The following is an 18,197-nucleotide window of genomic DNA, read 5'->3' on the forward strand; positions in this document are numbered from 1 at the left end:
GGAAATATAAAACATGGAGGATGACACCAGTGTCATTTCTTCTATTTATCATATCGCAGGAAATGATTGATATTATCGTTATCTGCTTCTTCTATTTATCCAAATACTCAGCGTGGCTTCGTAATTAGTGTTTGTCCATGAACAGACTCTTTGACGACAAGAATGCATTGCGTTGAAGGGGTTTCTGAGGATGGATACAGAAGCAAGGCGACAAAAGTCGATATGGCGATTGTATCACTACGCCGCGCGTCATGTAAATTTGTTCACATCTGAAACCCAAAAACGTTACCAAAGTATAAGCAGACATGACATGTGGATGCATCAAAATGACCAGATACATGTATCAATACTTTTTTCTCCGGTACATGCAACATGCCAGTACATGAGAGTTGTTAGAAGATGAAACACTGTCAATTGCAATGAATAAACAGATATGTGTGTGTGTGTGTGTGTGTGAGAGAGAGAGAGAGAGAGAGAGAGAGAGAGAGAGAGAGAGAGAGAGAGAGAGAGAGAGAGAGAGAGAGAGAGAGAGAGAGAGAGAGAGAGAGAGAGAGAGAGAGAGACAGACAGACAGACAGACAGACAGACAGACAGACAGACAGAGGAAGGAAGGGGCGAGAGCATGTGTGTGTGTATTTGTATGTGCCAACAGTACCAGGATACAAAAAGACACAGGAACACATGAAAAGACTCAGAGCACACATTAATGATGTAGTACAAACTTTCAGCGTTTCCAAAGATTGACAGGAAGTCATCGCGAACACAACACAGAGAATATGATGCTAGAATAGAGTGCAGGTTGAAACAAATTTTTGAAGAACATGCGCAATATTGACCATTTCGTCAGGAAGTACATTTTCGTTATCTGTTACAGACAACTTGCAGCTTGGGCATCACTTAAATATCTGCTGGTGTTGTTTAGCAATACATGTATAATTACAGGGAAGTCTTTCGAGAAAATCCGATTATTTAGGTAAAATGTGCCATTAGGGATCGCACATTGTACCGTCATAAATGTGAACCAGAGTCCTGACTTTTGTAATATAATCATTAATTTCCCGCCATGGTATCTGATTGGAATGATTTATTGAACTGCGAGACACCAGAATGCATATGATGATGTTTCCTGTCGTGCCTTCGTTAACAATGTTTTCAAGAAGGCAATGCATTTTCTTCGATCTTACTCGAAGCCGTGGTGACGGTTTCTTTGATGATTAATTCGAATTTTTCACTCAGATTCCTGACAACTTTCTATCAATCTTTCTCAGTGAATTTAATCTCATAGGACATCCTTATCATGCCAGCTGAGTAAAGCCTCAAAGTTTACGCATCGTTGTAAAATACAATAGATATTTCCCAACCAGAACGTTTATAACAACCGTGTTTGGAAAAGCAAGTAAGGTAACTTTTTACGTAATTATTTAAGCATTGTAATATCGGCTGTCATCAATTTTTTGCTGTACTATATTTTTATTAATGAAATCTTAACTTCTGAAGATTTTGCCAAGGTATCATCATTGTCGTTGTTATTTCAATATGTATAATGTCATATCTTCTGATAGACTATATGAAATACACATTTCACTTGTGATGCACATTATATCGCACTTAAATTGATATGTAACTTTTGAGTAAGGCAAAAGTTACCTTAATATCGTTCTTCTTGTTACGGACTAGCTATTTTTGTGATGAGATGACACCTCAAAATGCCACTTTCCCAGTTAGAGTGAAATTGTCGACTCTGACTTCGGGTCACAGCTAAAAAAAGACATCGCTGCTGATGAGAATGTCCCGCATCGAATGTATTTTGATGGAATCTTTGGGGAAAACCCGGTCTGCTTGTTGTGAGAGTGGATAACAGTGTAGATGGTGACGTCAATGAAGTTGTTATCAGTATGTATTCTCGTTACTTCATAGCAGCAAGGCATTGCCTATGGATCACATTATTAAGTGACAGAAAGGCAGAATTGAGGCATATTCAATTAACAATTCTAGCAAGGCCGGACTCTAGGAGGATGTAATGTTCGGGCAATGGAATACAAAGTCGTTAATCTTTTAACCGGTTTACTCATACTTTCAGAAAAAATGATTGCTATAGGTGACTCTCTCTGATCGACGACCGAAAAGATAATTTTTGAAAGTAACAAATGCATTACCAGAGCACGTTCGTAAATGCCCGCCGGTAAAGTTTTTGATCACTCATGAATTGAACTCCATGGGCCATTCCGTCCGTACAGCAGTCTCCAGCCATTATACAGATATACATCTACCTTGAATATGTTGAAACGATCCATTTTGTTCAAAATTGCAATTTGCAGAAGGGCAGTTCGACTGAAATACACTTGCCAGTCAACTCGGTTTGAGTTACAATTTGGAGCTGTACACAGACATGTCTTAACCCATGCAGTACATTCAAACATGTTACCAGAGCTATATTCTGTGACGTCAGTTTTCTCATCAGTTTGTTTTATGATATCATACAATTCATCTGTTTGATAATTGTATTTACGTGTCTGTTGCTGTTATTCAACATTCGTGAACAGATTCAACAGCTGACTCCAATAATATACTTTCAGGTACGAGAGGGGACCATGACATTAAAAGTTGTTAGTAAACTTGATGTAATGGTAATAAGGTGGCAAGAAATAACCTTTGTTCATGTTATTTAATAAAAGTAAATTTTTATAGTTTCATAATCATGATAATCAGCGCTTCTAAATAATTTTGGCATGAGTGCCGGTGTTTGACCCTCCCAGTTTCCATGACAACGGTTTTATATGTAAACGATGCACTTGATTTACTGCCGGAATATTACAATCATCTACCAAGGTTAACTTCTTCAGTGGTGGTCTCCCTTTGAGTTTATAACATCCAATGAATATAACTTTTAATATTACACAAGTTTGTTTTTCAAATCAGACATGTACGGTCTGTGTCTAAATGCTATCCCATAAGCTTATTACATGAAATGAAAAAGTATTTTTTTCTAATTTTTATAATTTTACACAAAAGCTTGAGCCGAAGGATGAAACATTTCACTGTTTTGGAACAATGCATGTAAACCAACACAGATTTTGTCCATATCTCGATCTAACGTTCAAGTTTACTACACCATCGAGTAAGAGGAAATAGCTTTCCTATGTGTGGATATAGCTGCGAGATAGACAAGGAGTCACGGTAGACAGGGCACTAAAATGTGGGCAATCACTAAAGGCTTGCAAGTAATGAGGTGTGGATGGAAGTGACAGTACATCTCACAGTGGTGACTCACTCGGTACCTTCCATGGCAGATAATAACATCAATAACCAATGAGGAATTTGAGAAGATTTGGTGTGAATAAAATCTCGCAAATTGATTCAATCAAGAAGTTTAATGAATGTTCTAGCAATTTCGCATGTGAACTGCTCATTTCAAAGAGTATTTCCCCGTTGTCATATGTTTTATAAGGTTTACGATTTTCTCATTTTTATTGAGTGATGAACCTCTTATAAATTTTAGAGTAGACTGACTGTAATGAGGTATTCTACAAGATAATTCGAGGAAGTAAGACCTCATCGATAAATATATGTTGAGGGGAAGTTATCAAGAGATTGTATTCTATTCAGAGAATGATTCTTCAGTCTCTTGATGGACATGGGGTTTTGTTCGCTGAGTAGGTAGATGATAGCTCTAAGGAAATGACCAGGAGTGTTTCAGGATGACGGCTGTTCAAGTACTTACCATAATTCATCACTCGTAACCCTGGAAACCAGTTAATAAGATTTGGGATAAGACATGGATTTAACTCTTGTTTGTCTGTCCCAACTACTCATGCAGAATGAAAGCAGTGGGTTTGTATCTTGTGAGGTCCTTTCAAGAACCAGTGGGCGCTTCTCTTCTCGTACATAGACAATCGTGTTTAGTGAGAAAGAGTAGTTCCGTCCTTAAACTCATTATCACAAAGCCGTCAATATGAAGCACGGCAACAGTATAGGAATGTCGTCACTAAGTTCTTTCTCTGCTTTAATTATCCGAGACCTCATAACTGCCTATTTTGTTCATCTATTTAAACGGAGTTTTGAACGAATAGCGATAATTCTTTGTCGAATTCCCACATGTGACAGGACGTCATTTCCATGTTCTGTGGGCCCACTCTGAAAAAAGAATAATGCGAAACATTTCACACAATTGAGGCCCTTGAAATAATATATTATATTAAACTGTTCGAAAATGATTTCGATATTTGAAGATGTAGCTTATAAGTATTATTTCTATAAATGGAATTTTCCCCCGAAAATCATCGCGACTTCAGAATTTACTGAAAATTATGATATTTTTACTCTGATCATTGACATCAAGTCGTTTCGGGGAAAGACATTCTCGTGTTTTTCAGGGTTATCAATCCACTACGTTTCCGGCCATCAGGTTTGCTTACATATCCCTGAAGTGAAGATTGGAATTCGAGATTTAAAAAATGCAACAAAATGTATCACCAGATTATTTTTGCGATTAGGAGTTGAAATGCAATCATATTTCAGGTTAAGGAAACGAAAATTCTATACATTCCATAAACGTAACTTCGCCATTTGTATCTATTTTAAATACAGATTTCTGACAGATATAAACATTTCACTTGCATTTGGACCATTTTCAAAAATATGTAAAGGCTTGGAAAGTTTTCAGTGAAATATTATGCCACAAATTTGAATTTCACAACCTGAAGGTCAATGTTGTTGTGAATAATGCTATTTTATTTGCAAACATCACATTCACTCGGATATCCATCGGATTCAATCAGGCTCAATAATTTAAACCGAAACAGAAGGCAAGTCAAATATCTTCTGAAGTGACGCATTTACTGTCTTCGGTGGGAAAATGTAGTAAATTATAGCTGCGGGGTCTTGAACTTTTAAGGGGTGAAAGTTGAAAGGTCACCTTCAATGTAGACTTCATCGCGATTCATTGCAATCGATGGTGACTGACGCATGTGAGAAGCGTGCCAGTTATTTTGGAAAAATAATCGTTATTTTTTGCCTTTCGCCAGAAAAGACCATATTTTTCACCATGTCGAAAAGAAGAAACAAAGTAGACGACATGATATCAATGAACTCATCAGGATCGAAGGCTACGTTAGGTAGGTTGTGGTGTGGTAAAGACTCTCTGTTGTCTAACAGCGCAAAGCGATGGCTTTTTGCAAAGCTCATCGTTGTATTCTTTGTACCTGTTGGCTTACTCCTCGTCATAATGTCTATGGCTGTCTGGCAAATAGCATTGGAGAAAGACAACATCCACCATATGGAGAGCCAATTCAGCAATGCAATGCTTTTCAAAGACGTCATCGCTTTTCTACAACACGAAAGATGCGAGTTTACCAAATCTAACATGTTGAACTACCAGCATGCAACTTTAGAATCTACAAGCTTGGTTTATCGCTGTGCAAACGTGTCAGATATTGACTTTCCTCTGTCAAGTCAAACACTCACAATAGATGGAGAAACATTTACGTCGCGGGAAGGGCTTAGGGAGTACATCTATGCCAAGGCCATTGAATTGAATGATAACTCATCGAATTCTACATCTGTGTTAGTATACTCCAAGGCCATCTTGAATTTAACGAAACAAATAATTGAGGTGATAAAACTGGGCAAAAGTGGCAGCATATGGCAGCCATTGATGTCCTATCTGATGCTTATCAAAACCCAGGAAAATCTGGAAATGGAGAAACTGATCGGTGCGCTTTATTTTGCTGACGGAACATTCCCTTCTCGAAGTTTTTTCTTGTTGTATTGCAAATCTCTCAGTGTTGCAGACATGACCTTTATTGCTGCAAAGAGATACTCGTTTCATTTCATGGACATTGAGTCGGACTGTTTTGCTGATGCCTACTGTCCGGAAATCGTCAGCGTGACAAGAAAAGAAATACGTGTGGAGTATCTGGAAAGTGGAAACTACAACATCACAATGACTGAAGGACTGGAATACCTGAACGAACTTAGTATAATTGGTGATAAAATCAACCAATTGATAAGTAGTGTTGAATTGTTATGTGTCGAAATTTTGGCTGATTTGAGAACGTCAGCAACGAACAATATCACACTTGATGTTTTTGCACTTCTAATCAGCATTATCATCGTGCCATTAACCCTCAGAACCATTGTAAACATCGTTCGACAGCTTCAGAAATCCGTGGAAAACATAGCTGGACAGACAAGTTTATTGACCAATGAAAAGAGAAAGGCGGACAGTCTTCTGACTCAAATGTTACCTCCTCAAGTAGCTGAGGATTTAAAAAGTAAGAAACCTGTGAAGGCAGAGATTTATGATAGCGCTACTGTTTTGTTTACTGATGTTGTAGACTTTACAAAGTACACGACCATGATGGAACCAGTTGATGTTGTGCGTATGTTAAATAGCCTGTATTCGTGTTTTGATGCTCGTATCAAGCTATATGATGTCTATAAGGTTGAAACTATTGGCGAAGTCTACATGTGTGTTTCAGGTAAGTTTAAACTTCATTGAAAGGAACATCATAGTGCGGATCAAGCTTCAGAGACTTATGATGTGAAATATAAGAGAACTACCAAATTATTTATGTTGCTTCTTCTTATAAACTGTTTATCTCGATACTTGAATGCAGAAACAAGAAGTTGTGTACGCTGCTTAAGACGACGAACAAACCGGTTGTTTTTAATTTCTCAGTGTTGATGGAAAATAAAAGTATGGTATCACATTTCTTCATGGGCATGTCTATTTCTCACTCTGCCTGCCTGTCTATCTGTCTTCCTTTCTTTGTCTGTCCGTGTATATGTATTTCTCTCCCTTGTTTGTCTGTCTGTCTGTCTGTCTGATTGGCTAGATCTCTTTTAATGTACTTTGAGTATTATTGATCACATAGCATTAGACCCGTTCAAAAGAGTCGAAATTGTTTTGCAAGCAGCAAGTCGGTTAGAGTGCAGATATCGCCGTTATTCGATGCCGCAAAGCAGAGGGTTGATAGCAAACAAACGGAATATACTCATCAGTTGCCCTATGTAAGGTTATTTGACTGCCTTGTTCTAGTATATGCCTCGTTCTTCATTCACTTTCATCAGCATAAAAATAACCACCTTCTCTTTCAACCGTCAGTATCGCGTACCCAATAAATGCAAATGTCAAATCAGCAGCAAATCTTGTAATGTTGTGGTTAGCAATTGCACATATTTCACCCCCGCAACGAATTTTACAAACATCTTCGGAACCTCGTCAATAATCCAATATATCAGCAACAGAGATTGTTTTCTTGTCTATCTCCTAACGTAATGTCTGCGTTTTCAAAATGCAGTCGCTTTCAATACAAGGTAAAACTACACGAGTGCAATACGAAGACTGAATTACGTACATGCCTGGGCGTGTTACGTTCAGTCTAGTATCACTCCAACCGTTTCGTACACGACGAAAACGAACAGGCATATACGAAACGGTTGGAAACGTATTAGACTGTGTAATGTTAGGGATCTACGCTTCTTTGTGTCGTATGTTTGGCAACACTTTGCGTGTCTATGAATTTTCAAATTTTGCCAAATTTTGCGGATTTTTGATGGGTAGCACCCTATTCAAAATAAAGAAAAACGTTTCCGACCGTCCTAGCCTATTTCATATGTTAACAGAAACACATTATACACCTGTGTCTCTAACCTATGGAGTTTCGTCGTACAGGAAGTTTACGCGGGGTTCGATAAAATCGACGGGAATAACGTTTTGGTGTGACTGGACGCTATTTGACATATGACCTCACAAGTTTATGTTAACGCTGAGAAAACAGGGCGACATTACTATTTTTTTCAAGAAATATAAACGCAGACTATAATAATTGTCAATCTGAAATCTGCGAATTTTTGTTAAATAATGCTGCTGAACTACAATTCTGTGCTTAGAATAGAGTTTGATCTGGTTGGGCCTCCTTTCTGCTCTGTAAAAATCAAAATATCTCTGAACGGGCAAAACGGTGTGAACTTTCCATTCCGTTCTGTAGTACATGGAGAGGCCAGTGAACGCCTATGGATTAATACTGTAACAGCCGTTTATGGCTTGTGCATTATTGTATATATGTCATATGACTTTTATAACTATTGGTAATTTTGCTGGACGCCAGTGGATTATCTGGGCGGACTAAACAATTTTAGTGGACACACCCTCAGTTGAGAACGAAAAGGGATTTTCTTAAAGGTTCTAAGTAATGTATAGTGAAAGTAATGGTATGGGTGGACCCCCTAGACTACTAACAATTCAAACATAATTTCTTTGTGTCCACTAAGCTTTAGTCTTGTCTGTTATCTGTACTAACAATTGGTAGGTGATCTGAAAAAGGAAACATTTTCTATCGTCTTTTGTCCTGCAGGATTACCAACCCGTAACGGAAGTCGACATACTGGGGAGATAGCGTCATTGTCACTTCATCTGCAACGCAGTATGAGTGAGATCTCGATACCAGGGCATTCAGATATAAAACTGAAACTACGGGCTGGAATCAACACAGGTACTAAAATGTAATTAGAAGTCAGACTCAAGTGTCATCTATAATTGTACAAGAGCATCAATGGATTGAGATAAAACCTGGTACTGTGATGACAAACTAATTCCTAAGAACAATCACTACATTTTGATCAGTCACTGATGTTTCTCTCTGTAAATTTAGACTTACATGAACGTTTCCTTTTATTTCATCACGACACACCACAGAAATGATTGTATCTTGACATTTCAAAAAATAAAAAAAATATCCGATAAGGCTTTGCCCAGAATAAGCAGGAAATGGAGTATGTTCTGATTACACAAAATTCAATATTACCTCACCACAAGCAATGTGGCGAATGAATTGTGAAGAAATGTCAACCCACGTCATCAGATTACTGTAACAGTATCGTCGATTGCAATCTGCAATGGCACTCTTCATTTTATACTGACATGTGTAACACTCCAATCAAACGATGACATTGCTTCGTTCACAAAGTTTAAGAAGCTGATGAGCAAGATTTCGACGTGCGTGACCAAGCTTAACAATTTTAGTAATTGTTGAGGACGTTGACTATCGGTAATTGAACGTTTGTATGAATCTTTCAGGACCTGTGGTGGCTGGTGTAGTTGGCATAGCAACACCGCGTTATTGCCTATTTGGTGACACGGTCAACACAGCTTCCAGGATGGAATCAAACTGTCTCCGTGAGTTGTAACAGTTTTAACAAAAATGTATGCACGCCAGATTTGTGCACGCGTTGTCATGGAGCCGAGTTCGTCGAAAATCATTTCCTCTGTAAGGTTAGAATGCGCCTTGGGGACACTACACAGATTTTCTGTCTCTCAGATTTTCACAATTCGTTTGTGATCTACTGCTTCGCTGGGGCTCATTTTGAAGCTTTTGAAGGAAACAACGTTTCCACCTTCTTACTTCTTGTGAAAATCGAAAATTTATCATTTTCATACCATGGATGAACACAGGGAGGGCAACCATTTTGAATTTCGAATTCCGGTTAATGTTAGACGTGCAAATTTTTAACTGTTGGGCCAAAATTTTCACGGTGATCCGATCTTTTTCTTTATTTTAAAAGAGAATGGTCGAAAGTATCCTTGATGCAGATTTCAAGGAAAATTAAAGTCTTTCAGTTTCCAGGCGCGTATACATATTTGCCACGATGTAGGCCTAAGTCATCTGAATCGCAGGCATGTAGTTGCTAGAAAAAAGTTATGTATCTCAGTTTTTTACGCTCAAAATTGAACGATTTATTATTGATATCTGAGCTTTACAACAAATACAATAAAAATGGTGTTTGTAAGTGGACACCATGTGCGCATAAAATGGAAACAGTGACTCTGACAACGGATATGACTATAGGAGGTACTCTAGTACTCAGCCCTGTGTAAGTGTGAGCGCACTGATATTGTCCTCGTGAATCTCATATGTGATCGGGACCGAGACAGATGAAGAGAGGGTGTTGATGCTTTCAAATACTGGATGCATGAAATATACTGACCTTTCCCTGATAGATAGCTTACTCAAAATATGCAGACATTTTCTATTGATCACACACAAGTGACCCTCCCGTGTGTAACCAAGTGACCCTCCCCAAACATTGAAGCGACGCTCCCATTTGCAAACAAGTGACTCTCCCCAACGTAACATGATTGATTTTCCATTGGGATGTTTAAAATGACGTAATTGTCCTCTCATTAATATGTAAAAATAAAAATTAAGATTACATTTTTGGAAATTAATCATGCAAGAATGACAAAACACAACTTGATATGGGCGGCTGCCGATGTTTCGATGAACGCTTGAAACAGTTTTGACGATTCAGGCTATAAGCTGTAAATAAAACAAGAATGCATGCAACACTGTCAATTTTTGTCTGAATTTCTAGCATGTGTCCAACGTCATGCCCGCAAGCTTACAGTTATACTCAGTGACAATCTTACAGCCTCATTAGCAGCCTCCTCGTAGTCTTTCCACATTCCTAATAGCAAATTCCAAATTGTTTGTCTTGATGGCCCTGATTGCGATTGTGATGTTTATGGAAGCGGTAACAGTGAGAGAGACTGATTCTCGACATTGCCTTTTCTCTAACTGTAGTAGTAGTAACAGAGAGTGATTCAGTACTTTCCTCTTTGTTTGCTCTGATCATTCATTGTTGTGACATCCATAGAGACTCATTCGCTATTAAGGCTGCGTTCACAAAAAATGGTTAGAGGGGGGGGGGGGGCTGGAGGAATTTAGGGGGATTCGAAAATTTTGGGGGTAGTAGAGGGGGAACTTGAAAATTTTGCTCTCCCTGTAGGGGGGACTTGAAATTTTTTGGTTCCCTTTTATGTTTTACATTTTCCAATTCCAAGATTTTGTAGGTAATTCAATAAAAATGAATACCGTGTTTATGTCATCAAAATGTTGTAATGTTAGTAATAATTTAACAAAATCTAGAACCATTTTGTCACATTTTATGACTTTTATCTCGAAAAATCTAAACATGTGCGATTTGTCATAATAAACCAAACTTGAGCCTAGTAACAGGGCAGAAGCTGCAACTGTTGATGATTTTTGCAATATTTCTATGTAATATACCAACTACAATTTCTTGCTGTCTCCCTACAGCATGCTCAAACACACAATATTTAGTTTGTCGACAAAGCCTGTAAATATAAATATGTATAAGGTGATAGCTTAATTAGAGTCCAGACTGACAGTCAGTTGTCAGTGATACATCTAATTCATATATGTCTTGTACTTTTGAAACAAAATTTTGATTGGTCACTGTACTCAGTTTTTTACAATATGGCAATTTGCCAGAATTCATAATTTGCATACTCTCTCATGATCGTCATTTTGTGTGCTCTTCGGCAGGAGCAATTGACCTTGCCAGATTTGGATTAACTCAAGTTGGCTTAGACTGATAAATCCAAAAAGGTCACTGGTGCGTTTAAAAATGAATCACTTTAAGAACTTGCCTTAAAAATATGACTTTACAAAGTACTAATAACAGGTAATGTTGAACATCTGCGAGCGGAATGGCCCAATACGTGTTTATTTTGTCTGCGCGCACATCCTTTACAAATATGCGTGCTTGTGATAGTTGGGGGGGGACTTGAAAAATTTTGATCATATAGGGGGGCATTTGAAATTTTTTAGGGTATTAAGGGGGGATCTGAAAAAAATAAGATTTCAATCGCGATTCCTCCACCCCCCTAATCGTTATTTGTGAACGCAGCCTAAGGGACTGGTATATTTATACTTTCAAAAGTCATGTAAATAGTTGTGTTTTTGAAATGTTATACAAACAATGTTTTAACAGACTGAGTACAAATAAATTCAAAACCACAGCAACCTTACCGTACATTCTTGTGGATATTTCATAACCTGCCCGCAGTGAATTCAAATTTCAGAGCAGTGATTTAAAATATTACTTGATCGTTTCCACATCCTTACATTCATGCGTAAAATGAAATGACCTTCCCCTAAACTGTTGCATGAAAAATGCCAATCCTTCTGTTAAGTCTATCCAGGCCCTTAGATGTTGCGGGTGCTCTGTTTAACTGAGGGAAGAGCCTAGAAGCAAAACGAATAGTTCGGCAGGGAGGCGAAAATTTAGACACAAATACATAAAAAATGAATATATACTGAATTGGATGTCACTTTCTTGAATAAAAAAATAGTACGGTTGTTTTTTGGAATAAGCTTATATGTGAATTTAATGACACTATAGATCTGATGGGATATGACTATCGAGAGAGTCGTCTGAAAATGAGTATTGTTCATGGCTTCATAAATTTTTGTGGTCTTTGTCTTCTTTTTCACAGCGGGAAAAATTCAAATTAGCCAGCAAACTGGAAGATGTTTGACCGAATTAGGAGGTTTTGTGGTAGTACCACGTGGACAAATACTAGTAAAGGTAATGTCAGCTGCAGTGACTTGAAATCATTATTAGCGCTGTATATCCAGAGTAGAAATCGCTATACTCGAAACTGAAGTACTGTTCAATTTTAGTTTTACGGGAAAACAGCCACTTACACGGACGTTTACTTCAACTTCTGGTAGTTGTTTTTGTTGTTATTGTTGTCGTCATTGTTGAGCGATGAACCAACCCTGCGACGGGTATACCACCAACTCTTGACAAGTTCACGTACACATACACATACACATACATATACATACATACATACACACGAGCGATAATCAGTGCATAAATTGAGTGAACTGGTCAAAAATGACGGTATACCCTTTGCTAAGTTTATTACTATTCTAGTATATTAAACGTTATTGCTTTTCTACCATAGCAGTATATTGAAGCGATTTTCTCTGAATGAGCTCTCGCACGTGTTCTAGCAGTGCTATGTTGCGAATGTGCACTGCCATTTTCATGTCTAGACCAATGAGATCGCTGTATTTGTCCATCAATAAGGAGTGATCTCAATAACTATCAATTTCTCTAAATACAAACACGTGATGACTGTCAATTCCACTTTCATTCTCTATGTCAAATATATCTTTCTGCTTTCCTCTGCCAAACAGTTTCTGCAACATCGTAAAGTATTCGAATCATTTCACGTTTGAGTGCGTGCACTATTTTCCTTGATAGAGCAGTATACGACACATTCATGTTAATTTGAAGTCACATGACAGTTCACGAAGGGTTTAAGTCAAAGAAAAAGAGATTTACAGATAGTGACAATTCTGATACTATAAAGCAAGACAAAAGAGAACAATTATGAACCACGTGCACGCGAGGCATTCTGTTCTCATTTTCTACCAATGCCAAAGGTTATCATGTTTACTCCAAGTTAACAGATTGAATCCTAGCAATTGCAATTAAACTGTTTATTTCAACGAATGAACAAATAAGCTCGACGATGAAAACTTAAAATAACGGACCATCAGCATATCTGATTGTGAAGACCATTTAATGAAAAGATAATTGAAAAGAATGATTTCGTCAAACCGCACAAAGAGTACAACATCTGCGCTATTCATCTAACTCTACGAAGCGTAACAGTAAACATGTTGGGTCATATTTCTTGGCAAAGCGTCACGTTGTTGTGTAGAATTAATGATGTGATCAATACAGCGTATCTTTGTTGTTCACGTTTTTCAGGGTAAAGGCAAGATGATGACGTATTGGTTGGTTGGAAGGAGACAATTGTCCAATGGAACGTTTAGTCGTACTGAGAGCGTCGCAGTGGGTCTTGGAAAGTGAACTGAGGGCGTGCTAGGTATCTGACTTGGCTGACGTATATCGATCCGTGAAGAATCATGCTATTTTAGATGTGACGCATCGCCCTCATTATTTAGGGTCATGAAATTTGGCAATTAGTATCCAAGCATGGATGTAATGTATTTAATGTATATTATACCAGTATAAGTCTTGTTTTGTGACAGTGAAATATGAACTGAAAGTATATATGTCATTATAATATTTGATAGGATTACTTATGGTTGCAGACTCTTACATTGTAGACAAAGGGAATAAATGAACTTCATAGAGTCTGACATGTAAACAAATGTACAGATTTTTTAGAGTAAACCGAAATCGAAATTAATAGACTACGGAATAGGTTCATAGCTGAGTGGAAGCATACAAATTTAATATCATACACTGTGAAAGTTACTGTGTTTTAAAACGTGCATAATGATGACTTGCAATAGGAACGCGATTGAACGAAGACAGACGGAAAGTCAGAGGTATTAAAATGGCTTCTATCGTTTTAAAAACACTTTTTCTCTATTATTCATAATGCTTCTCTTAATTGTTTACCTGCATATTACTTGTTTCAATGTAAATCAGTGAAGTCACGTGATGTAATTAAACGGCCTCATCTAGGTTCCAATGAGGTGGCGTAATGGCCAGTACTCTTTATGGCCTTTTATGCAGTAGAGGTGTAGCTTATTCGAATTATAGTAGTCATTTGTCTGTATATATTTATAACTACTGTTGTAAATGTGATAAATAGTCAATATTTGTCTCAGTTCATTGTTGAAAACTTCAACAACAAATTCAGTAACGCTGATATTGTTTCCTTTGAAAGTTTAGTCGATCATTTTTCTCCAGGAAATTAGTTTCTACTGTGACAGTTTTTTTTTAACTTGAGATTATTAGACATTATTCCTGTCATCGATGAGATATTTCACGATGCCTGATTCTATATAATTAGACAGTTATTCCTACCATCGATGAGATATTTCACGATGTCTGATTCTATATAATTAGACATTATTCCTACCATCGATGAGATATTTCACGATGTCTGATTCTATATAATTAGACATTATTCCTACCATCGATGAGATATTTCACGATGTCTGATTCTATATAATTAGACATTATTCCTACCATCGATGAGATATTTCACGATGTCTGATTCTATATAATTAGACAGTTATTCCTGTTATCGATGAGATATTTCACGATGTCAGATTCTATATAATAATACTGACTAAAATGACACCAATGTTCAACTAAGAAGTCTTTACCACGATGTGTCGCAAAGCAAAGGTGTGCAGCATAGTTTGGACCACTCCGGGGACCACTAAGACCATAGACCCTCGAGAAGTTTTTTCTCGAGGTCTATGCTAAGACCTAGCACAATGTGTAGTACGGGTTCATTTCTGTCTGGCATGTGTTCAGCAGTGTGTACTTTTCTAGGGAATAATTACCTGATCCCACGTGGGATTTGTTGGATATGAATGTCCCTATCTGTGCAATGGTGCGCCACCATTGCACAAAATTGGGACGTAACTGTTAAACAAAGTAAAGCCTGTAAATAAAGAGCTTTAAGCTTCATTGTCGATTGTCCTTGAATCTGTTTTTCAGTGGTCTAATCCAGGTACCATTTGTAACCTTCTGATTGCATAACCAGTCTGACGACGCAGAAAAACATTCTCCACCATCGAACCGTTCTCATATCCACTTCGCATTCTGGAAATGTCCTTGTCTTGACAAAATTGCGGTAAAGGGTCATATTTAGCGCCACCGGTTGCAAACTGCGCTTGCGTATAAGCTCCTCTAGACAATCGAGGGCAAGTGGGTCGTTGTGGATGTAGAATTTGTTTGCGAAAAGATGTGGTTGTTGCAGTAACAGAGGCAACTCGCTTGAACTTAAAATACAGATGTCGTGCACGTACTGCCCGTGGCACGTTGTTAAATTCTTTCCTCTCATATGGTTCCACATTTTTGCCCTTGCAAGATATAACGAATTTTTTGAAAAGCCACCTGGTGCGTCCGGCAAACGATTTAGTGTTGCGTAGAAATATTCGCTTGGACTCTGTGTATCTGCAAGCCATGTATATAACTCCATACCATTCTCTAATATGTATTCGACAAAACTTCTGCTGAGAACTGAGTGGAATTCACCCTTGTAGATCGTGATTCTTCTAGGAGGAGGGTCTTTTCGATACATAGTTCGTCTAATTTTGTCACCTTCCATGATATGAACCAGATCTTGTCGATACTTTTGGAGATTTTCGGTCGTTGTGACGTCATTACTCCCGTTGTAAGCACGTAAAATCTGAACGATTTCTAGGTTTGTTTTCAGAGGGAATTCCTGCCCTGACAGGTTTAAATAGTATCGCCATCTCTTGTTTCTACCTATTAGCTCTTTCATGCAATTAATTTCGGCAGTCACCTGATCAATCGATTGATAGGTCACTTTCACTGTTTCTAAAGTAATGAACACATTATCGAAGCATTCTGCAATTGCATTCATTGACCTGTGGAGATCTGGAGAGGACTTTTTATCGACGTGGATACAGTACAAATTCTGGGGTCGGTAAATTGCCCGTAACAGCTGTTCTGCCTGATGAGCGGATTTATACATCAATATCGCATACGCTAATGGAAAGGCGGCTTCGTCTGACGACAGAGGCTGTTGAATGTAACCTCTACTTAATTTAAATTCACTGCAATTCCGAGTAAGATTTAAAAATTCGGAATCACGCAGTATCGCCAAAGCCCTTCTTATATTTTCATGCTCAAGTGTAACATTTGAAATTCTGCCTCGAAAAACATCTACACACACATCAGACATACCGCTCGGTAGAACTGGACGCTCTCGGCGTTTTGATGGGCGCTCCACTACGTTGCTCATATTAGGGTCAGTAATGTTTCCGATGACATTGTTATGATCAATAGGATTCTCATCCAGCGTTACATTATCACTTATCTGTAGCAGTGTGGAAGCGTCATCCTTCGTCGCCATAGCAATACCGTGACGGAAAGCTTTGTCTATGGCTACTCTTTTTGCCATTCGAATTCGGTCCTCCGTTTCCGTGGTAACGAAATTTAAGTAAATAATGCTTAAAGCTACATAAGCAACGGTCATGCCAAACAGCACGCGTAAAATTTCCATTTTTCTCCTTGGCCGTAGACATTTCCTGTGTATCTTCGGCAGCATTTATCACAGCAACGACTACCTGTTCCAGCTAAGTATCCCGGTCTGAGGTATCCTGGATGAATGAATATTTTCTTGATTGGAAACTAATTGGTGTTAGTTCCATGGTTGATAACGTCTGATGATCGGCTGGTTCCACGTCGCATCGAAAACTACATTGAAACAATCACTGCACAGCTGTTACTGTTGCTAAGCAACAGGTGGCGCGCGCCTGTACGGGAAAGCCCAACGTTTTAAAATCACGGGCGACTCTTCTTGTATGGACGCTGGCAGTGGGATAGAAATGAAAAAAAAACGACATGGGAGAATCCCCAAAAGGTACTCAAAAAGCAAAAGAAAATTATCTATATAGTGATAATATTAATTATCACAGATTTATCAAAAAAAATAAAACCTCTGATTCATAATAATCTGTTAAATATATCTTCTTAACTCTCCTTATATTAAAGTAGTATTTTGAAATGGTTCACCCCTTCATTTTTTTTATAAGAATTCACTTAGAACGAGAGACCTACCGTCAGCAAACTAATTCTTTGTAGTCTAGGAAAATTACAATATCTAACGATACAACAGACAGTGTGCCAGTGGATAGTTGTAGCAATAACGGGCTGTAGGTCGCTAGGTCACTTAAGGCTAGCATAAGGCTTGAAATTCGTCAGTCGGTCATTCAAGTCGATTGAATAACGATTTTATCCCTTGATTCACCGAGTTTCTGAAAATAACCCTCCCAGTTTTTATCGCTCGCGCAAAGTGACACATCAACCTTTGTCAATATTTCCCAGTTCTCTCCATGAATGCTTCGAACACACAGTCATTCAATTCTCATGAATCGAGTATACGTGGCATGGAATGGTTGGCTATGTCAATAACTACATTCAATCAGAGTCATCATAAAGCTGACGATATTTGCAACGTCTTGCACGTCGAGTAGTTCTGTTTAAATTTAAAATTGGTTTAAATTGAAAATGTTTTCATCATCATTATGTTATATTAAGATGTCCGTTTTAGATTTAAAATTATTCAAGCTTCAAAATTGTTCATGGCAACGTACCTCGTTACTTGAGAGAATTGATTAAATTTATAACGAGAGACCTGCGGTACAAAACCTACGTACGTTTAACACCACTTCGTGGAAACTGCATTACAATGAGCGGCCAGAGAGCGTTTGATTTTTTTTAGCCCTGACTCAGCCATGGATTGCCAAATTGTATATTGAAGGGATACAGTTGTCGGAACTGCGCTCAAAGGTTGTATGGGGCCCATACGACCAATGTTACACTCTATCCAAGGTACGATGGTGAGAGTTAAAACA

The 18,197-nt window shown here is 38.1% G+C and overlaps 1 protein-coding gene across 1 annotated transcript; it reads left to right on the forward strand.

Annotated features, from left to right (window-relative positions):
- Positions 1-4,919: 4,919 nt before the first annotated feature.
- On the forward strand, positions 4,920-15,184 carry LOC139136572 (uncharacterized). Its single transcript, XM_070704312.1, has 5 exons — positions 4,920-6,479; positions 8,358-8,495; positions 9,080-9,178; positions 12,302-12,393; positions 13,594-15,184. The coding sequence occupies exons 1-5, from the start codon at positions 4,952-4,954 to the stop codon at positions 13,693-13,695; spliced, it is 1,959 nt and encodes a 652-aa protein (XP_070560413.1). The 5' UTR covers positions 4,920-4,951; the 3' UTR covers positions 13,696-15,184.
- Positions 15,185-18,197: the final 3,013 nt, after the last annotated feature.

This window comes from Ptychodera flava, chromosome 7, assembly GCF_041260155.1.
Source record: "Ptychodera flava strain L36383 chromosome 7, AS_Pfla_20210202, whole genome shotgun sequence".
Lineage (NCBI taxonomy): Eukaryota > Metazoa > Hemichordata > Enteropneusta > Ptychoderidae > Ptychodera > Ptychodera flava.